Genomic DNA, 23,262 nt, shown 5'->3' on the forward strand with positions numbered 1-23,262 from the left:
GTGGAGTAATGAATAACTCAAAAGGCACAGGATAGAAAAGATTATAATTCCTTTTCAAGAGTAGTGTCCTACAAACATATCTTGGAGACTTCCTACTACCATTATTGAAACACTGATTTTTGCCAATACACTGATGTCACTTACCATATTGTTAGATGCCAGTCTAAGATTCTAGAAAATATTGTGTACATGGAGTTGTCATCAAACTCATTAATAGTAATTGTATTGAAGTGTCGCAAGAATCGTGGTGTTACAGGGTTTCGACCACCACCTGGATATTAGAAAGCATCAACACATAAGAGAAAAACTCAAAAGAAAACAGGAAAAGCCTAGCCATTTGTTTCTAAAATTGATCTTTGATTCAGCTAGAAGGCTCACGCTTGGCATAAACCTAATGAAAGCAACCTGCAGCTCAGTGTCAATCTGTTCTCCTGTAACCAACGGTCTGTAAAATAAAGATTGATATCATTCAGTTGCAGATAGATAGATTTGACACTATGTTAAAACTATGCTTCTGTTATAAAAGAAAACTTTAAACCCACGTTCTTGATATTCAAAGCATCCCAGTCAAAGAAACCTTTACAAGTTATGCTGTATACTTTATTCCATGTAAATTTTCTCCCAGTTCTAGAGTTAGTAGTTTTTATTACTAGATTGTGATCTGGAGAATGAAGCTATGTGTAGAAATAAGGGGACATAAACCAGAAATTTATTGGATACTTTCTCCTTCTGTTCAGAATTCAGGGCTAAGCTGCTGCACAGTGTGTTCAACCTTCTTACAGCAGCAAATAAAAAAAAAAGTAGCTGAAAAGTGGGCAATCTACTATATCATCCTTAACTCCAGGGGCATAGCAAAGTGCAACCCAATTAGCATGGTAAGTTCCTTTAAAAAATGTGACTTCATAGGTCACTTATGACCCTACACTAAGGAAACTAAAATACTCCTGGCCTGCCGTTTCCCATTCAGCCACCTGAGACTGCAACAGAACTAGTGATTGTCTGTATTTAACTGCATATGCATTACTAGTGTCTGCTGAGAAATCTCAGTGTTTTATGCTGAATAGGCCAGTTCATCCTGTCTCTTTCTACCTCAACTAAGGTCATCTCTCAGACACAGCAGTTCACAAATGCTATTGAAGTTTACATGTGTATAGACAGTAAAATTACACAAGCAATTGGGATATAAACATGAATTTTACCCAAAAGATTATCACTTCCTAACATAAAATTTATACCTAACTTGAACAAAATAGCTTTCAGTGTTCTTTAAATAGCTTTGTATTTGATTCAATAGCTCTGTTCAGACATACAGATTTCAGATCTTAATTTCTTATTAGGAGAAAAAAAATATATACACAGGCTGGAAAGGAGAATATAATTTTGTGAGTCCTGGAAGTAGCCTCCTGGACAAAGCTACTAAAGTAAGTTCTTCAGACTGAAGCTGAATTGCAATATTTGACACAATAGCTAGGACCTTGTACATTTGATCAGTCCATTTTTCACTCTTCACCCAGAAGAGGACTCAAACAAAATCAGCTACAAACTTCTCCTTAGAAAGAAAAACACCCAATTTTAGAGCAGCTGAAAGTCACTTCTCCACTATCACCCTGGAATAGGAACATCATATGAAGGGACATTTTAGATGTTTCTGATGTAAAAAAACCCCAAACATAGTAGAAGTAATGACTTCACCTAAGCTTTAGGAAAAATAAAGATGTACAATTTTAAAATTCTTTCAGTTTCCTTCTGTGTGGCTATTCCACAGACTGATCAAGCGCTTTGAGCTGTGGATGAACACTACCCCCAGTTTACAATGATGGCCAGAAGCAGTTTTGCTTCATTAGGAAACCAGGCAGGTGAAACAGCAACAGAGTCCTGTCCCACGGGCATGTGTCACCATTCCAAACAAGGGTAGGATCAGTGGAGAAGGTTCACTGGCACCTTTGTGTGTGTGTGTGTGTGTGTGTGTGTGTGTATGTCTGTGCAAACAACCCTACAAAAGCAGGAACTAGAAGCAAAGCACCAATCATAGCCTGATGAAACACTGTAAATGTGTTCAGCTATGACAAATTTTTAGGGGCTATGTCAGAGATGAAGCTCTGAATGATTCTGTGAAAAGAAATTCTGTTACACAACTCCTGCTGTAGTGAAGGAAATAGATTGTATAGATTCTTTAAAAGCAAACACAAAAGCATCAAAGAAACACTAATTTCTCACTTTAACTGATCAAATATGCCAGACCCCAATTCTTTTTTTTAAACTCAACAGCTCATACAGTCAATGTGTGAGCAGGCTATCAGAAATATAACAACTGCTTTACATCATATGCTTTACTTTTTTCTTTTTTCTTCTTTATTTTAGCCAAGTAAAGTAAGGTTTACCGGCTTAAGAATGTCACTTAGTGCTATTAAGCGAGGTTTTGAAGAAGAATAAAATTAGCTGAAGGCCAATGGAAGGTCTCATAAATCCAAAGGGATTTCATCAATATTTTGCAGACACATTCTGTCTTCCTGAAAAGCACCCTTTTTCCTGACAGGCTCATGTAGTCTCTCTGCTGCTCCTCAACCACTCTAACTAGGAGAGTGCTCTTCATGCTCCTGCAAGGCAAGGGTTCCTCGCATCCTATCTGCCACCATAAAGACCCACATTGTAACACTATGCATGAAAAAGCATTCAGCATTTGGAAACTGAAGAAAAAGGACATCATACCCATCCCATCATACCCATACCCAAAAAGGGCATCATACCCATCCCTCACCTGGTGGTCCCATTGCACATACAAGCTGAATATCGACAAGTTTAATCATTGAGCAGTCTTTCAGGTCATACCAATTCCAGTGATCCAACCACTGCCGGAGTAACTCAACAGGTGGTTGAGCACCATATACCTCTCGTGCTGGCATATTCACATCATCCACAAACACAATCTGAAAAAAACAAACAAACAAACAACAACCCAAAAAAACAACAAGGATTTTGCATGCATTTATATTACTGAATATATGCCACCATTTTGCTTTTTTCTGGCTGCTCATCAGTCCACTCCCACTAAAACTGATAAAAGTAATACACATAAATACACAGTTTTGCAAAGTGGTTCTAAGCTCTGAGTGGAGTTGCTGCTGGGTTAAACGAAAGTCAAACTTAGGAAGTAACTGCACCACTCTAAAGCCATTTCAAAGCATACCTAGAGAGGAGAGAAACATGCTTCTCTTCTTATTTCTAAGTGTATTTAGTGAAAGATGGTAAACTAAGACTCAGGAAGACCCACAAAAATCTAAAACTTTAGTGAGAATAATGTTCTGGTTTTTAATCTGCCAAACATTACATATTTCTCAGCACTGCTGTTCCTAAAGTATAGGCCACTGCTGATCACAAACCACCTTCACACAACTAATTCATGCAACCGATGCAAGTTCTAGAAACACATTTATGCTTTTTAACCCCCTTTATTCTCATTTTCTAACTGATACAGGGTAGAATTTGGTCCAAAGAAAAACAGGTTAAATCATAGGCCTTGTCAAGCACTGCAATTTGGGCCATGTACTGAAATAGCTTGAGGTGTTCTTGACTAATACACATCAGACAAAATTTATCCCTTCAAAGTACATTTACATCTTTAGACTAGACTAAAATACATCTTTAAAAGAATAGCTTGGAGGAGGTGGTAGGGGAAGACTTTAAATTATTTTAACTTTAAATGGACTTCTAACATTAATACATTTTGCTCTTTATAACAAGCATTTCTTAAATAATAGCTAGGAAATAAAGACAATACGAAAAAAACAAGGTTACAGATAAAAAAAGTCTACAGGCATCCTAAAAGTACCAGTATTATACCACACACATCTATCACTGCATTTTAAACGTAACAGTTTTCAAATTTTCACTAAAAGCTAAATTTTTCCATCATCTGGATTGAAAAGAAAAAAAAAAAAAAGAGATAATGGAAATTCCTTAGATTTCAATTTTCAGTCTCATTGCAACTGTTCTAGACAGAGGAAAAAAGGATTTGCTTGCTGCAGGGAAAGAAAAAAAGGTCTACTCTAATCTTCTCCAGCTTCTCAGTTCCATCGATCCTGAAGGGCTGGGCAGTCACAACAACATAAAAGATTCAAATCTCCTTCAATGCTTCCAATATCATTGAACTATCCCACTTGGAAGGAACCTCGGAGTTCACCTGCTCAAAGCTGGTTTCTCAACACTGATTTCATAACAGCAACACGCTCACTGTGGCAGCTGCACTCCCCTCCTCTCTGAGAACTGCTGTGGCAGTTGTACATCCCCCTTTTCCTCAATGGGGCAGTCAATGGCTCTTTCGTGGGACCCAGAGTTGGCTGACAGGGTCGGTAGCAGAGGAGGAGGAGCCCAGAGAAGCCGAGAAGCTTCTGGAATGCCCACAGCCAGATCTGATCAGACTAAAAAACGGGGTTCCTGACGAAGATTCCCTTTGTGTGGTCTTCTTGGAGCAGCAGGTCTGTGCCAAAGCCCTCCCCTTAGGCGGGAATGCCATCTAAGGAAATTTCCCAGGATTGGGAGCACCTCATCTCCTTGTTTGGACGAGTGATAATTTAAGTCCTTGCCAACCAGGCAAGTCTAGTCCTTGCCTAACCAGATGAGTGTAGTATCTGGGGCAGAGGGCTCTGGCTTTGTTCCCTGTGAGTGCATGCGTACACACTGTGGATCCTCATTATTCTCATTTGCTGCATCCCAATAATCTCCTCAACTGATATCCGAACCTTTATCTTACATTATCGGAGTGCTAACTAATTGTATAAACCCTATTTTGGTCAGTTCATTGGCTGTACTTTTCTGGCTAGAATAAAGTCTGTTTTGGAACTTGTTTTGCTGCCTAAAACTGACTTTGGGGTCCCTCCGTGACACTCATCCACACAGAACTCTCAATAACATCACAAAGTATGGAGGGGGAAATATGACAATGCTGTTCACAGTTATTCATACCAGAGCTAATATCACATTTTCTTCTATTGATTACAACAAGATGCATACTACTGGGCAAAGGGAGAAAGAAGAAGAGAAATGTGAGGATATAAATTAGAAGAATTAGACTTCTGACAGCTTATTTCCAATTGAGCATCCTTTCCTGATATCATCCATAATCAGCTGAGAAAATAATTCATTTACATATTTGTTTGCATTTAAGCACTTCTTTACATGCAGAAATCTATCAGTTACCATTCTTTTCCCGAGAGGAGGTCCAAAAATTCCTCTTCTCCTTTTGTCCAGTTTGGACATGATAATATCTTGAATCTGAGCCGCTGTAGTTTGTGCTGAAAAGTTAATGAGCAGTGGCTTGTAGACTTCTTTATTCAAATGATTTAAAAGAAAATTCTGGAGGGATTGTGAAGAGGAGAAAGTTAAACTATGTACAGATTTTATAGCACTTTAGCAAACAGACAGACATTTTGGTACCATATGTATTTCATTTAAAATTATAAAATAGTAATTAGTCTCTAAGAGAACTCTAATAATCATATTGTATCAGATAAACCAACATCCTTGAGTAATTAGAACACAATAACCAACTTAATTTGTCAGATAAAATCTTCTGCCTCCAATATAGACATTTTCACATTTTCTGAAAAAAGTCTACCTAATGTATTTAGTATGTTAATCGTTTGTACACACACTAACTTACTAATTAGAGTTGATAAATATTGTCTGTACTAATCCAGGTCCAAAGCTGCAAAAGTATCCATGGGTCTCAATATTTACACCTAGTTTTGAAGAGTGTCCAAGAATAATTCCTTTGAAGGGCATAGCAAGACTATCTAAAGACAAGCTTTACCAGAATGATTGGTAGTATTTCATAACGCTCACGACCTTCCCCAGACCCTGATGTGAGCTGCAAGTTCACCTCTGGGGAAATCTGATTCCCAGGCAGCACATTTCCAGAGAGAAAGAAGGGGACTCCTTTCTTACCCCCAGCTGATCACACCCAGAAGAATACCCCCTTCCATCCTGCCAGCACTTGCTCCAGAGCATTAGTGCACATCAAGCAATGACTCCAATATGACCAGTCCCAGCACTGACAACAGCCTTGGGACCTTCCAGACCAAATCGGCTGTTGGTTCATCTCCAGTCTTGGAGGAAAAATCTGAGCTGTTGCACAAATGTGTAACAATGACAACTTAGAGAAACTATAGAGCATTGGTACTCAATGGCTATATTTCTTTGCTTGTTTTGATCAGTTCTCAAGTCCCAAGAAATATCATATTCTTAACTAGCATGCCAGAAATGAACCAGGCAGTAGAAACTAGTCATATTCTTCATTAAAAACAGATGCTTTCCTTATGATTTCTAATATTTCTGACATCAATATTCCAGGAACAGTCTTTGATAAACAGATCTCTTCAGTCTTATATTTATTTTCTTCAAAATCATTTCAGAAAACTTAAAAAAAACCCCAAACTACACTAAACAAGCCTTAGTCAGTAAGTTCACAGTTTTTAATCACACAAAAGGAAGGAAAGATAACAGATTCAAGAGCATGAAGCCAAATTTATTTAATCTGCTTACAGCACGAACATTCCATTGGCACAGCTCCATTGCCTGTCAGGCTTTAATAGTCTCCCAGAAATATGATGATATCAGGATTTAATCCATAGTCTAATACCTGTCAGATCTGTCTGAAGAATTAAAATTTATCTAAAATTTTTCATCTAAACCATTATAATAATTTTCTACATTACCCATCTTGTTATTTTAATAACTATATGACAAAATTAAAATGAACATAGTATCACTTAGTGACTGAAGAGGAAAATGGAAAAGGAAATGGTCTGTCCCAAACTAACAATGATTCAATTATTCTATTATTCACTATCACATGTCATCAGGCACACTCAGAATTAAGTGTATCTTGCCTCTTCCAATATAAAAACGCACACTGGTAACTTAAAAAATAGTTGTCAATGATTTGTTTTCAGTGCTCAGTGCTCATCTCATTTATTGAATAGTATTCAAATCATATTCAAAAAGCAAATTTATCATTCTCTTACAAGATTATGGTACACACCAGTATAATGATATGGAAAGGTAATGGACAAAATATGACCCAGTTAGATATCTAACTTTGGGGCACAACAGCTTGCTTTTGAAGAAGAGCACTTCTGCACATCAGAACCCAGGGATTCAGATCAGCCCCCAGAACATGAGGAACATAACAATTGCCTGGGTGAAATCTGACTTGGGGCACCTGTCTCCTGTTCCAGAGGATTCTGTCATAGATGGGGACAGAATCCATCCTCCAGAGCTGCTCTTTGCCTGCATTTACTGCCAGGGTTTAAAGGTCTGCAAGTAGAGCAGAGCTGCTACAAGAAACAAGCAAACAAAAAACCACAAAACCAAAAAAACAACAATTAAAAAAAAATCCAAACACAAAACCAAAAACCCCAAACCACCACTTTTTGCTATGCAACTGCATTTTTAGTTGCCCATAAATATATTTCATAATACTCAAAATTTCAGGTCTCATTTTACTTTTTTAAAAGAAGTTAGGAAATTATTCCTTATCTGAGCCTTTTATATCTTATGTCAGTATTAAAAGTACTTACAGTAATATAGGTACTTTTTCCAGTTCCTGTTGGCCCCACAAATATAGAAGGTTTTTGATGCACTGTCAACAAGTCCATCAATGCCATATATCGAACAGTATCCAGAGTTGGTACAATTATTTCATTAAACATCATCTCTCCTTGTATAGGAGGAGCTGATTTGAGTGTTTCTATCCAGGGTTCCCAAATTCCTGCTCCCTATTTTGATTTAGAGGAAAGCCATGTATTTAGAATCAACAGGGAAAAGCAGCATAGAACCAATGGAAAAAGAAAAATCAAAATTCTGTGACTTAACAGATGGGGTTAGCAACCAATTTTTACAAGGATTAAAGAAGAATTTCATAGTCTCGTATCAGAATGCAGTGCTTTCAGTTGAGAGTACTTAGAAAAAAAAAAACAAAGCCTGTGCCTGAAGCATGCAGCTACTAAAAGACAAGGACTTTATCTTGCCTTTTACATCTGTACACACTGTATACACATATATATATAAAAAATGGAAAAATACGTATACTCATATACAAATTATATATGGTAGATAAATATGTAATCAAATAGAAAATTACTGTATAAATTTAATCACTGAAACTAAAAAAGTACAGTCAGGTTTTTCACGGACTTATTAAGAATAAATACTTCCAAATGATGAAATTTGAAGGCAGATTAAATTTAGTGGTGAAGCTCCACAGCAAAGCTTTCTCTTTTTTATCAGGCTACTAGGGGAGTCTTAAAAGTCTTCAGTAGTAAACTAGTATCAGGAGTTTTTAAAAAAATTGAAAGTAGCCCTGAAAAAACTGTATGCTCTATGCTTTTAAAAACCAAACCAAACCAAACCAAACCAAAAGAAAAACCTCACCACTGCTATCTTGAGATAAAAATCATATGAAATTTCTAGAGATTGTTCTCTCCTTAAGTCTTTCTTAGAGGGAACATATTCCCACCTCTGAGCAGAAAGGCCCCTTTACTGTAAGAACATGTTTTTATGGATTGTGATCAGAAGACATAAGCCTTTACTACGGATTGACATCTCAGCCACATTCCTTGACAAAATGCAGGAATCACGCATGAGCTGAAATTTAGACTGAAGTAATTCTCATTGCACTGCAACAGGACTCCCCAGGAATGACAAGCTCAAAAAAAGAAAAAAAAATGGGGGGAAACACATTTATTTTACCTGGGAGTCTCTGGAGCCTACTAGGTCCAGAGTGAGAAGTTTTGTTCTCCACTGGGAGAGCTGCATCATGAATTCACATCTTAATCCCAGGACAAAAGAGACACAGAAAGAGGCAGAGAAGTAGCTTCCTACAGTAATGAAAGAATTATGGCCTAAAGCATATCAAGGGCTTCCTCAACCAAAGAAAACAGCTGAAACCCAAAATAATATACTCTTGTAAGAAACCAAGAATAAAAAAATAGCCACAAAAAAATAACTGTCTGACATTTTCTGTAAACTCGCTCAGACACGACAGGCAATTATTCTGGTAGCCAAAAAGCCACGCTTTGGTAGTCCAAGTCCCAGCCAGAATGCTAGACCAGTGCTAGCTTGCAAGGAGGGATGTCTGGCCTAGTCAGTGAGAAAAGCAGCAGGCAGAAGAAACAAATTTACAATAACAGTGCACACCTTGTAGCATTCATAATAGATTACTTCAAAATGGAAGTCCCTATCTTGCAGTCCTCACCTCTTTGACAAACCGATAATCATAAATTGTTCCTTCTGTTGGAAATGGGGTTGTGAAAATTTTTGAAGGCTGTTGATCAAAACCACTCAACAACTGGTATTGTGCTCTTGTCTCCTCACTAATGGATCCAGCAAGGATTTCTCGCACAACTTTGTCAAATTTCAGTCGATCGTCATCTTTACAGCTCGCTCCTAAGGACCATGTCAATGAAAACAAAAACATACCCTAGAGGTGGGAAAAAACAAAAGGTAACTTCAGTACATGCCTTTACAAAGTTCTTGCTCATTGAAGTAAAAGAAAACTTGGCCACAAATCACAGTAGAATTACACTGGACCAACTTGATTTTATGTCTCTAGTATAGAATCATGCTGCTGGTAAAACAGAACAGCATTTGATATTAACTATCAGCATTTGATCACCTTTGTCGTGCAGCAAAATGCCTGACCTGCTCAGCACAGAGCCCTTAGGTTGAGAAAACACAGGCTGCTTTTTATTTCAGAACAATTTAGGCTAGCTTTCTGTTATGCAAAGGCCTATCTTATACAGTGATGGCTATGTCTGTCAACAGGGCTTTCCTTGAATTGCAATCTTAGGTAGCATTGATCTAACCAGGAATAAACTGAGACACTAGAAACTGGGGAATCATACCCAATTTTGGCTGGTTTGTCTAAAATTCATTAAATCTATGTCAAGACATCAAACATGTCAGACTCAATTACATATCAATTATAAAGAAGATAATAGTATTCTCCTCAATGGACATAACAAAATATGTATTCTAATGACAAAATACAGGTTTTATTGCTTGTGAAGTCAATTGCCCTAAAGCCTCATTTGGAATTCCTTATTCTGCATGTTAAACTTCCTACCTCAAGCCAAGAGAAAATGTCCTGGTCATCCATAGCTTTAACTTTGGCTTCATCAGCAAATTCATCCATCATGCAGTCCATCAGGTTCATTAGTGATCGAACTAAATTTGTATCTGTAGTAGGAGACAGTTCCTGAAAAGAAAGAAGAAATACTCTCAGCTGCAGGTGTGTTTTATGCACTGAGAAGAGGCTACTAAACGGTGACATTTTTCCTCACCATGAAGAAAAAAAAAACTGTAGGATAAACGTGTCTAAAATAAATTCAGAAGCACGTTCAACAATATATACAGAAACCTTGCTCACAGCCTTCTCCTTAAAAGCTGTTTTAAAATACTAATAAATATAAATTAATATGGTGCCAATAAAACAATTTGTTCCTTTGGCACTTGGAAATGCAAAAAATTCATACACTCTCAGTTTCTCAGAAAAGTTCTTTATCCTACCTTTGTGCATTTCCGGATAAACTCAAGACAGAGTGGAACCACTCTGTCAAAAAGGCCTGTTATAAATTCCTTATGCACAGAGCTGATTCCTGAATGCATTGTATTTAGCCAAGACATCACTAATGGTCTCCAGCCCAAGCTATTGGGCTCCATATAGACCATACCACACCTTGACACCTAAAAATAAAGAAACAGGTTCATATTATCTTACGTGAGTTCCAAAGTTTTTTTCTTACCTACAAGAAGTTAAAAGAACATTCAGTGGTAGAGCACACAGCTTGTGGGATGATCAGAAGCTGCTAGAAAGCATACAGTGTGGTTCTGTTTCATATAACTTCTATGCAAAAATTCCTTCCCAGCACGACTATGCAGATATTTTATTACATTTACATCACCATCTGAAACTCTATTCATATTGAAAATATTTACATTTCATAAAGTGCCACCAGAAAAAAAGGTGCCAGAAATGCAGTGATTATTTGTTTTATGGGAATTTATATGGCAAATTAAAGATTTGCACAAGAATGACTTTCTTTTTCTTGACAGGTATGGGACTCTGAACAATTACAGGGTCTTCTGTATATCGAATTTACATTGCATATAGGAATATGTCATTTTTCACATCATATTGTAAGATTATGAAACATTTAGACAAGAAAAATCAACCTACAATGTTCCAAATTTTAAACATAAATTAAAGAAACTCAAACTTGTAATTACTTTTCTCAGCTAAGTGTCTTTTTAAAAAATTAGAATATATATCACAATAATCAGAGACATTTGTAACCAGTCTTTCAAAGACTGGTACTTACAGTAGCAGGAGAAGCAACTTCTAAGTCCATTGGTTCAAAAATAAGGCTCATTTGCTGGGACATTGTTATGATCTCTCCACTCATAAGGCACAACTTCTTATTATCGTCAAGAACAGTGTTCATATTCTCAATCCACACTGCATCCACTGGCCCATCAAAAACCAGCCATTTCCTGTCTGGAGTCTGGTTTGCAGAAGACAGTTTTAGTCAAACATTTGCAATGTATTTTATAACCTTTGCTGTAAAATTAATGTTATAGACCTAAAGTTATTTTCCACAAAATAAAATTGAAAATACTCGGAGTACAGAGTTGTAATCACAAGCAGTTTCTGATATCACAAGCTATATTCACAATTTAGGCTTAGGACTTCAAAGCATATACTGTAGTTAACTGTAGAAGGTTAACATCTTTGACTGGTTTATTTCGGTTGTACTGTGACAGACTGCAATTCCCCCTCCTTTGCAGCACGGCACTTCTCTCTCTTCCTCTGCTATTTGAGGCTAACAGCTTCTTTTGTCTGGCCCAGAGCACCCTGGCTCCTGGGACATTAGAAGAAGGGAGTGCCAAGGCACACTGGGCCGCGCCCAGTGTGGGGGATGTTTGAGGGCTTCAGGGGCACCCACACTCAGTGTGGGGGGTGCAGAGAAGCTTATACAATGCCTACAGTCAGGTCTGATCAGATAACAAAACGGGACTCTCGTCGAGACTCCGCCCTTTGCCGCGGGTCTCTTGGAGCACGAGCTTAGCCACTGCCGCCACGAGAGCCCCCCTCCCCGGGATGGAGACTCCGCTTGCCTCGCCGCCACGGTGTAAGTAAAACTTCTCGCAGGATTGCGAGTATATTTTCTTTCCGTGCACACTTGCACAAGTACTTTATTTCCTCGCACAATCGCGAGTGGCCGCCGAGAGCCCCTCGCACAATCGCGAGTATATTTTCCTCCCGTGCTTCCACATAAGCACGTGTAGGATTCCGTGCACATTGCACGTGTAAAATAACTCTCGCAGGACTGCGAGCGTATTATAAATTTACTCTCGCGACATCGCGAGTGCACACTTTCCGTACTCACTGCGAGTACGTGTATCTCTATAAAAATAATCCCACACCGTGCTTGGGTAAGTGTGTACTCCTCCGGGACTCGGGGACGGCTCCGGCACTGTTTTGGTGAAGCCACGTGCATGCACTCTGTGGACCTCCTGTTGTATTAGTGGCTGCCCCTCTCAATAATTTCCTCCACTGATATCCGAACCTGTATTTAAGTCACATTCGGAGTGCTAAAACCCTGTGCCTCGCTGGTCTAATAAAAGTTGGTTTTGGACCTTGTGGTCCCTAAAATTGACCTGTGGGTTGCTCTGTGACATGTACTTACAATGCAGTACATTGCTTCTGTTAGAGTGCAACATATTCAAATATTTTGATTTACGACACAGTGAGACTCTTAATATAACAAGTTCCTACTCCTCAGTAGTACCTACTGCACACTTACCATGGAAGTCAACAGAATTCATTTAAGGAATATGGTAACACCTAAACGTAATAGGTCTGTTTGTTTTTTTTTTTTTTACAGTATAAGTAAATAGTCACAGATATTAATCATATTTCTTACAGGAAAATACAAAACAGTTGTGCAGTTCTGCAAATGTTAATAGAGACAGTGAACTTTGCACTGATCAGCTTCAATATACTATCAATTTATTTAAGTTTATAGGGGCAAAGAGTAAGACACTGCAAAACAGAAAGTCTCTGTCAGGTACATGCATCTTTTCTTATATACATAGTGAAAATATTTCAACGGACTTTAATGGACGGTCAGCCAGAAGCCACACTCAGAAGCAGTTTCTTCCAAAAGAAACATCAAAATGCCCATATACACAGAAACCAAAAATTTGGGCCATAATCAGACAAAACAAGGAATGAAAAGAAGGTAGAAAGATTGAATATTAATTTATTTATAAACAAAAAACCCCTTTAGCTTCATGTAAGGACATCTGAAACTCAAAGCTGAATTCACCAGCATCCAAAAAGCACTTCGCAGGGAGCATCCTACAATCAAGGCAAACTGCTGCCTCTGCATTCACAGGATTAAGTACATGAATCCTACAGAACAGCTGTGCACACATCACAGAATTAAAATCTAAAATGTATAAATGGAAAAGTTGTTTCCACAAATGTTCTAAGGGTGTGAAGCACTTACTGTGGAAGAAGCAAATGCTCGGAAGCTCACTGCTAGGATACCATCTGACCATTCATGTGACACAGGATCAAACTGTCCATAGAGCTGACCCATTGTTATCGATTTGGGATTTAAAACAGTTATTTGAACTTTGTTTTCTTCCATCAGCCCCTGAAGACACAAAAGGAATAAAATCTGTTAACACCAAACATGCATAAACATTTTATCAGTTTACAGCAGGAAAGACAATTATCCCAACTTTATCATATAAAGTTGGAAGTCTCATTTTAATATTGAACAGTGTGGCTTGATAAATGAAAATGGATTTTTTTTTTTTTAATATAATTGAACCGGACATTATGCAGTCCACAAAGAGATCCAAGTTCTATTCTTAGACTTCCAGGGATTACAACAAGCCAAGCCCTTTCCTCTCTACCCCATTTTCCCCATGATCAATGAATAAATATGACTGCCTTAGTATATTTCTGAGTTTGATGTCAAAATAAATTTATAAAGTTGGCTTGGTGGTTGTTTGTTTTTTTTTTGTTTGGTTGGTTTTCTGTGTTTGTTTTTTACTTAAATCTTGTAAAGATACCTGATTTTTCTTTTTGATTAAACATATTCTTTTATTCTCTTTTTGTGACTAAATATGTCATTTAATACTGCACACATCAGAGATCAGCTGGCTGAAAAACACAGTTCTGCAGGAAAGAATTACAAGCAACAACCTGCAAACACTCCTTTGAACACCTACTTACTACAACCTTAGAACACGAGAGACATGTATCTCCCCAATTGAAGAAAAAAATACTCTTTCCTTCCAAAAACATCCCTAGCATTTAGGAACATGAACTGAGAAATCGGGAGTTCAGCATCATTTCATGCCAGTTCTGATTACCTTCCTCCCACAGATACACATAACCTTTCAGATCCACTGTTTTCTGTAGTTCTAAATGAAATAATCTCTGTTAAAAGAGAGTTCAGTAGCTATCACATGATTAAGCTGGAAATCTGTAAAAGCGTTCTCAAGGAAAAGCTCATCATAAAACTTCAAGTAGCTAATTCAGCCCTTGTCCAGTCACATGAAAGAATTTAGAGAAAACCTGATGTGTAGAAATGCATAAAATGTATGAAATACGTAGATTAAAATATTGGGTCATCCTATCTTGGGTAAGTTTGGAAGTACATCTTCTCAATTATATTCTTTAGCTGTTCCTTAAAGTAAATTCTGTATTCAATATGAATACTAAAATATGTTTATAAAATCTGTTGAAAATAGTTTTTCACTAGAAATATGTATAAACATGTTTAGATACCTTCTCACATATGTCTCCCAATGCTCCTGCCAGAACTCGATACGCACATGTTTTCCCCCCAAAAGGCTCTCCGACTATCATAAAGCCATGACGCACAATCATCATCTCATAAATCTGCAGGATCTTCATAGTAAATGCATCAGTCATTTGCAAATTCATAGCATCACAGGTTTTTTTGATGGCTTCAAACAGGTCTTTGTAGTCTGGTTTGGGTAACTTCACACCAGGAAACAAATCGGAAGTAATACCCTGTCCAAACAATTAATTAAAGTACACTTATTTTCACAGTAATTTGGTCCAAATCTCATGCATCAATGCTTTGTTGACACTAGGCAGACTAATATCTATTTTGATAAATAAAAGAATCATGAATTTAACACGTCACCCTTGCCTGAGCCAAAACTCTGACTCTGAGGGAGAACATGGGTTTTTCCCCATTTCTCTCAAGTGTGATATATAAATTAAGGGAAGAAATTAATATTTCTTACAATAAAAACTGAAATTATTCTTAAAAATAACATTTACAATTTTAAATTACATTACTATTGGTGAACTTAAATATTTTTTATAATTCTTCCTGTATCTGATAAGAATTTCAAACAAAGCTACTCTCTTCCAGAACTAACAGAATTAGGCTGTTACAGTTCCCACATAGTCCTATTTTATTGCTGATCCTTAAATCTGTCCCACAATGGAGAACTAATTCCAGTGACATTGTAGCATCATTCTCATTTGCCAGTGTTTTCCCTTATAACATGCATCTGTTCTGTACTGACATAACCACCTACTTCTATTTATTAGCTTTACATTTCTTAGCCTTCTTTTACCATATGCTACTTCCTAGTTTTAAGTTACTAATATTTTCCTATTTTAGGGATGCACCAACAACTAAAGTATTAGTATGTGCAAGGCTATTTCATCTCTACAGCAACATACATTTGTTGTTCTATGAAAGTGAAAAACATATAGTATTACTTCATAAATAGATATAGCAATTTCCGTACGCTAAATTCTTAACGTCGCTATTCTTATTCTTAAAGACCAAATCTTAGAGAAACAACTAGTGAAGATGTTTCCACTTTCCAAGACAACTTCTCTAAATTTATCTTCATTGTTTCAAAACTTACGAAAATATGACATCTCCCTTAAATGCTCATGACTTGTTTTCAGGAACAAGTGCGTAATTTTGGCAGAATTTTAATTGGATCAGAGGGACAGTGTCCAGAGATATATGTTCAGTTCCTAATTCATTACATTTTCATATAACTTTGGGCAAGGCAATTACCTTTTCTGTGCTTCAGATTTCTAAGGCTTTTTTTTTAAAATGCCTAAAGGAAAGAGCTTTCCTGTTACTTGCACACCCTCATGCATGTTTTCTTATAGAAATTAACTCAATTTATTCTATAAGAAAATTACACAAAAATAAGAATTTGCACGGAAAATTTCAACTTATACAAGTGCTGAAATATACCTATTACTATCTAAAACAACTCGTGAGACTTTTCGTTGTGAATGTATAATTGCACACAAATTCCCAGGGCTCTATATGAAGAAAGAATTTTTTTCAAATGAGGTTTTCCCACTCATGTTTAAAAATGTACACATGAAGGACAATGTTTTCCCAGTTTCCAAAGATCTATGTACAGAAGCCCAGATCCTTCCCCCTTTTTCTAACAGGACACAGAAAGCTAGCAGCTCCCAAAGATTGCAAAACTTTCGCTGAGGAAGCTGACAGCTCCCATTTACATTGGGCACGGTTGGTTCCATCAGAGGTGTATTGAACACTCACAGATCACAAGTCCAATATCAATGGCACAAGATGAGATCACAGAGTGGGGAGTACGGGACAGATCATTTTCTCCAGCTCACTCCCATACTAAGATCAGTTCAGGAGACGAATGGATGTGGGCCATTTATTCTCTTTACTATTTTGCAACTGTTTTAAATTAAAATCCAATTTTTCTCTTATAAAAAGGAGACTATTAGTAGATACCTATTTAGGAAGAATACTTATAAACTACTCTGAAAGCTTGAATACAAAATATATAAAAATAGCATGTTAACATTTCCAGCAGTAGGCTTGGCAGAAACTTTCATTGGTCTTAACTATCAAAACCCAAATGCTCGCTACATTTGCTAGGAAGGAACAGTTGAGACTAAGTTTTAAAATAATTCCAGGGTAGATTAAAGAAGTCTGTGGTCCATCTCTCTCATAAAGCTGCTCTATAATATTTTTAATTATTAGTATTTTTAGCAATCTCTATATATTACTAAAAATCTGTATGTTTTCTACCTCAAAAAGTGGTAAATCATGGGACAAGAATTTAGGCAGGTTGACATCTGTAATGGATCTAAGGAGCAAAATTTCTTCATCTTCTGACGGATATTTCAGCTAAAAGATACAAAAAATAGTGTGAGTTAATTTTTATAGTTTCAAAACCCAGATGTTAAACTTGCCTGTTTTACTGAACAGTTCCTGTTGCCCTTCTCTGTAATTATTTTGGCACATTCAGGTCCACTGCTAACAATGTATGTTCCAGGTGGATGTTTACACATTCCTATTAAGGTGTTTGCAGTAGGTATCCATAATCAGGCCAATTTCACTGTAGTTTATGCCCAGTGAGGGGTGTTACTAGCAAAGTGATATTACTTGTTTTCCTAACCCATTGATTTTTTGCTTTCTAAGATGTATTCCTTTTCTTCCTAGGAAGAATAATTTCCCCTACTTCGATGTAAAACTTCTGCCTTCAGCAAAGTGGAAATTCTAAAAGCTTGCATACAGATTTCTCTCCCAGGTTATTTAAAAAAAAAAAAAAAAAGAAAAAGAAAAGTAAAAAAAGTGCCTCTTTTGCCACAATACATAGCTTAGCTACTGACTGGGAGGGTTGCAAGATTTTTTTGTAATAGTAGAATTATAGGTTGAAAAAAAAAATGGAAGGGAATTGTAAAATTCTTCTAGTCAACTTAAACAAAAATAACCGAATTAATGAAATTACAGCGTAGTTTCTTAATAAGATGTATTCATCAACCCACAATGCAAGACAAAACAAAAAACTCCACCAATTTGCTTAAAGATCAAAGTGTGATCAAAGTCACATGTGGGAGATATTAGCCCGTGTATTACTGTAAAGTGTTCACAGGCTATGGCAAAGGTAACTGAACCTGAGGAAAAAAACAGAGCAAAGCAGTGGCCAAAAGGCCAAACAACTCCTGAAGGCTAATCAGCACAATTAACAGGCATGCCATTCAGTGACAAGTGGGGCACTGAATGGCCCGGGGAGCTGTCTCTCCTCTTGACTTTCCTCAGCTTACACCCTAATACAGACCTTTTCCATTTTAATCAGTATTACAGGATGAAATTTTAAATAGCAGCTTGCTGGGAGGTAAAATTGTGTACCTTCTGCTACAAAAGAGACACATTATTATGTTCCTGGAGAACAAAGAAAATTCAAAACATCATTTACCTTCAGGTTGCCAGCTGCAGTGAGCACTGACTTCACAGCTCTCATGCCATAATCATAATGATGCTGAGAAGACAACTGCTCTGAACACAGACGATACGTAGCTACGATTTTGACAGACAGAGGTCGAGCAGTAACAAAACCACAAGAATACAGCACAATCTCTGCAATCATGGCATAATCAGGAACCATCATAGCTACTGTTCTAAAGAGAGCCTATAAAACATACACATGAAAAATGACATCAGAAAAAAGCAGACCACACCACTATATACAACTTTTTTCTCCAATTACACAAAATACTCTTTTTTTTCATTATTTCATTAATAAAGTGACATTCAATTACCTATCACAATTCTGACTACAATATATTTAATGGCTCCCCATAAATGCTTAGAAATTATTTCTTTTCCATTGTGACAACTCATGGTTGTGGTTCTTCCTCCTTCAAGATTAGCAACAAAATCACATCAAACAATACAAGCTGTAGAAAGGAGAGTGTAAACAACTCCCACAAATAAGTTGATGCTCCAGACTCCTACCAGCATTGTTTAGCTGCAGCCTCTGCTTCAATTTCACCAGGGCTTTACCAAACAAGCATCAAAATACTTTCAGACAGAGAAAACTTCCTCTACTTTTCATAGTCTACCAGAGCGTTTTAAAAATTATCCTCTTTCATCTATACAAGTCATATTTTTGAGTCTTGTCTTCACAAGACAAGTGTTAGTGAGTAAGATTCCCAGGAGATATTTACGAAGACTCTACTTTTCTAAGTTTTTATTAATTTATCAATATATTGGCTCAGATTTCCTTTTCTTTGCATAGACACAGGGCAAATGTATTTAAAGCTAAGAAAGGATGTAGCACTTGCAACAAGCACTCAACAATACACTTAAACAGAATAGAAATCTCTTATGTTAAAACAACACAAGTACGCTCAGATCATTTGTCAGAAAAAAGAAAAAAAATCACACAAAACCCAACACATTTTCATTCAATATCAAGATATTATTCACTGCTGTACACTATAAATGCTTCTTTGTGTTTCTTGGCTAAACGCCTGAGATTTCAGAAATTAAAAGTGGGGTTTTTTAACTTTCTTTTTTTTTCCCTGACAGTCAGACCTTGGACCAAGCGATGACTTCCTGACATTCTAAAATGCAGTTTATTCCTATTTTTTCAGTCTACTTACCCTTTTTCATTTCTTTTTTCTTCTGAGATGATTTTTACACTACACTAATAAAAACTGGAAGGTAACCAATATTAGATGTTCTTAATAGTTTTTATATTTGACAAAAAGTGACTTATTTTTGTACTTTCACTATTAGCTATTAAAAGTAACAAAATGTTGTAATACCTTAAGATTATCAGGAAGCTCTGAACGCCCAGCATAACCAGGATTCATGGTAATGAAGACAGCACAGGTTGGGTTCAGTTTCAATTCAGTTCCTTCAAACACTATTAATTCAGATCCTGAATTAATGCCTATGGAGAAATCAAAACTCATGTTATTTCTGGGGATCTTTTGTTGCATCTTTATTATTTGTCATACATAAGTAAAAGAGATTATTAAAATAAGAGGTTACCTCTTTGTATAGTAAAAATCTGCTGAGCAACCACAGAGAGTACTTCCAAATCAATCCTGTTGAATTCATCAAAGCAAGCCCATGCCCCACAACACAACAAACCCTACAAGAGACAAGCAGATGGCCAATTAATAGATATCTACTTCTTTCAGACATGCTGATCAAACTAATTCTGCAACAAGGAAAAGTTTTTATGTGCAAAAAAAAAAAGGACTTGCATCCATGATCCAGAGCACTAACTTCTAAACAAAATCATGCCAGAATTTGTTTCAAGAAGAATTACATGATTTAAACTCCTGTTTGCCTGTAAAAAAACAAAAAACAAACAAACAAAAACCAAAAAAACCACAAACAAACAACAAACCAAAACCATACAAAAAACCCTGTACAAACTAATCCAAGCCCCTAATTCTTCTGTTGCATGCAAACTGCCTATCAAATACACACACTTTTCATGTTTTACCTTCACAGTCAGTATCTGACAACTGGACAAGGGAGAAGATTTCAGCACTAAACAAGCCTCCAAAAAACCTACTCTTGTTTAGCATCTATGCTAACAGGTTTCACAGTGAAAAAAAGGCAGCTTAGGACTTCTGCATAACTAAAATTAACCAGTTGGTTATGGCATACCCCATTACCTACAGTGCAACTAAAGAATAATTCTCTTTTCCTGCAGGTCTAGTTAATTCATAGGTATTTTCTGAAATATGCTCCCTAAATGCTACTGTACCATCTCTGCAGCACTGCTAGTCTCTCAATTGCATTTCATGCTTTGTTAACAGTAATTCTAAAATTCCCATTTAAGACACAGAACTTTGCTCTCATCATTCTAAATAAAACCCTTTCATTTAGATTATTTTGATGAACTTCCAGCATGTTGAATTTTTAAGACCAATCACATCATTCTAATGCCAGTTGTAACTCACAAGTTGAGAATAATGCCAGGGAGGAAAGCACACTTGCTCTGATTTAGTATCATTCCAGTCCAAACCAGGACACAGGGTTACAAGACACAGGTGACCATTCAGGATAGATTTTCATAAGACAGAGCTGCCTCCTCCTGGATAATATGACTCTTACCACCTTATTTACAGTTTAGATTAAACCTCAAGTCCCCCAAAATTTGCAATCAGATATTAAAAATGTACTTATTGAAATGACACCTATGTTGCTTATTTAAAGCAAACAAAATCATGATGGTATATTGCATTTTCAATGCACAATACTTGCATTATATAGTGGCCTGGAAGTGGAGCAAGATACCTTCACAATACCTTAAGATCACTTTCAGTGCCAGATAATTAAAGTGCTTTAATAGAATGAAAAGTGACCCTCAAGATTTATCCAAACCTTAAAAAATTTTCCTAACGCAAGGTAATCCAATCCATCAGAACAATTGAAAACCACACATTGTTTAGCTACAGCCTTTGCTAAATCTTTTGTAGTTTCTGTTTTTCCAGTTCCAGCAGGACCTTCTGGGGCACCTCCAAGATGTAGGTGTAGTGCACCAAATAGGGTTCTGAAAACAAAATAAATTAAAAAAAAGAAATTGTACAAATTGTCATACTATTTTTACAGCTGCTCTAACTTCTACCAGGAACTTCAAAAAATTTATTTCCTGTCTGCGTTTTCTTATAGTGGTACAGTTTACCAGCTTCTGGCCAGCTGTAATTTACAAATGTGTAGTAATGGATGAAGTTTGCTAGAAGTTCACAATGGAGAACAGCTTACTTTTCACTTTCTAAATCTAAATCGTCTTGTAATTATTACTGTAGTGTCACAAAAGATTAATTTTAACAGAAAGTTAAATTAAAACATTCATACAAGATCGATTCTAGGCCACCAAAAGAAATATATCCTATTCTAATTATAACTATTAGAACATAAAAATACAAATTTGGAGTCATCTGTTCTCAGGACTAATTAAAATATCTCAACTAAACAAATTCTTGCTAATACAGTTCATTCAGTAACTTGCAGTTTTACCTGTAGCATCTGTCCGTAAGTGGAGTAATAACCAGCCTAGGGCTATTGCCAAGATATTCATATCCATACCTCAGTCCAGCATTGATCATCTTTGTTTCTAGATGCCCTTCCTAAGAAACAAGGCATTTATTTTACAGATTAAACATAGAATTTTTTAAAAAAACACAGCCACAACTCAACACTATTTCTTCATTTCCTAAGCAGGCCTGACTCTGTTAGGAACAACTACAGGGCAGATTACAGACTGCTCTGAGGCACCAGTTTTGGTGTGACTCAAACAACAAAAAAAGCCAATTAATAGATACTAAAGGAGTAACACAAAAAGTCAATTTTTTACATTAACTGTTATCTAAAAAAAGTTTCTACTAATCATATTGCAGAATTAAACTGCCTTGAGTAGCTATTTAGAGAGACTTTCTAAAAGGTAAACAGAAATAATCACAAACAATAGCTGTAGCTATGGTCAATCTGATGCCTGTGATACACCAATGTATGATCCTTACAGATACATTTTTTTAAATTTCACATGCCATGTCTTCTATAAAACAGGAAATCTTGTCCTGATTTAAAACACTGTATCCTACCACTACTCACCATAAACATTATATTGTACAAATAAAATATTATTGACAATAAGTCAGATTGAAATCTCTAAGTGAAAATTGTTATCCATATAGAATTGCCTATCCTACAGAATCAGAAAATGAAAATGCAGCCTTTGAGTGAACAAATTCTGTCTGTAACCTCTCCCCGCACATTCAGCAAATATACTGAGACTCAGCAGTGATGAAAAAAGGAATTTTAATTAAAACTGTTTGCGTCTGGCTACTGGCCATTCCAGTTAGCAATCCATAAAATGATCAGTTATAGGTATTCTCTTAGCAGCAGAAATACTCAGAAAGGTAGTGTAACCTTTCTCTGTGTCAGCAAGCAAGCAAAACTGAAAGCTGTTAACAGAAATTACCTTCTAATAGGATTGAGAGATATCACTTACCTCCCAGTAGTACCTCAGCTGACTTAACCATTCAAAGTCACTCTCATCTTTGACCTTCTTGCTTACTAGAGATGCAAGAACATCCCTGGCATGAACATCAAGAACAACAAGTGCTCCCAGAGTCACATGATTTTGCTTTGACAGCTTTCCTCGCACCAAGCTGACAATGTCCTCAATCTGTCTGTTATTCTGCTCCAGAAAATTCTCTAGTGCCTGCAAAAAAAATTTTAGAAGTTAATTAGTTCCGTGTCTAGTCTAAGGCATGATTCCTTTTTCTTTTATCACTTTCATTTCTCTGTACTAAAAAGTTTCTTCTCACTAAAACAGTAGTACAATGTCCTCCATTCACCAGTATTTCAACACAGTTTT

The 23,262-nt window shown here is 36.6% G+C and overlaps 1 protein-coding gene across 3 annotated transcripts in view; it reads right to left on the reverse strand.

The window, feature by feature from the left end:
* DNAH7 (dynein axonemal heavy chain 7) overlaps positions 1 to 23,262 on the reverse strand; it is a 98,317-nt gene that overhangs the window by 41,250 nt on the left and 33,805 nt on the right. For 2 of the 3 annotated variants that reach the window (XM_065068945.1, XM_005501764.3), the window contains exons 22-38: positions 22,894 to 23,106; positions 21,900 to 22,009; positions 21,264 to 21,432; positions 19,914 to 20,016; positions 19,685 to 19,812; positions 18,331 to 18,543; positions 17,160 to 17,258; positions 14,867 to 15,115; positions 13,572 to 13,721; positions 11,379 to 11,561; positions 10,567 to 10,743; positions 10,124 to 10,255; positions 9,254 to 9,478; positions 7,578 to 7,775; positions 5,197 to 5,352; positions 2,759 to 2,927; positions 145 to 271 (exon numbers count right to left, since the gene is read on the reverse strand). In XM_065068945.1, the coding sequence (XP_064925017.1) occupies positions 145 to 271; positions 2,759 to 2,927; positions 5,197 to 5,352; positions 7,578 to 7,775; positions 9,254 to 9,478; positions 10,124 to 10,255; positions 10,567 to 10,743; positions 11,379 to 11,561; positions 13,572 to 13,721; positions 14,867 to 15,115; positions 17,160 to 17,258; positions 18,331 to 18,543; positions 19,685 to 19,812; positions 19,914 to 20,016; positions 21,264 to 21,432; positions 21,900 to 22,009; positions 22,894 to 23,106 (2,801 nt within the window). The remainder of the gene's footprint in view (positions 1 to 144; positions 272 to 2,758; positions 2,928 to 5,196; positions 5,353 to 7,577; positions 7,776 to 9,253; positions 9,479 to 10,123; positions 10,256 to 10,566; positions 10,744 to 11,378; positions 11,562 to 13,571; positions 13,722 to 14,866; positions 15,116 to 17,159; positions 17,259 to 18,330; positions 18,544 to 19,684; positions 19,813 to 19,913; positions 20,017 to 21,263; positions 21,433 to 21,899; positions 22,010 to 22,893; positions 23,107 to 23,262) is intronic. The other variant, XM_065068946.1, reaches the window with a different exon arrangement.

This window comes from Columba livia, chromosome 7 (genome assembly GCF_036013475.1).
Source record: "Columba livia isolate bColLiv1 breed racing homer chromosome 7, bColLiv1.pat.W.v2, whole genome shotgun sequence".
Lineage (NCBI taxonomy): Eukaryota > Metazoa > Chordata > Aves > Columbiformes > Columbidae > Columba > Columba livia.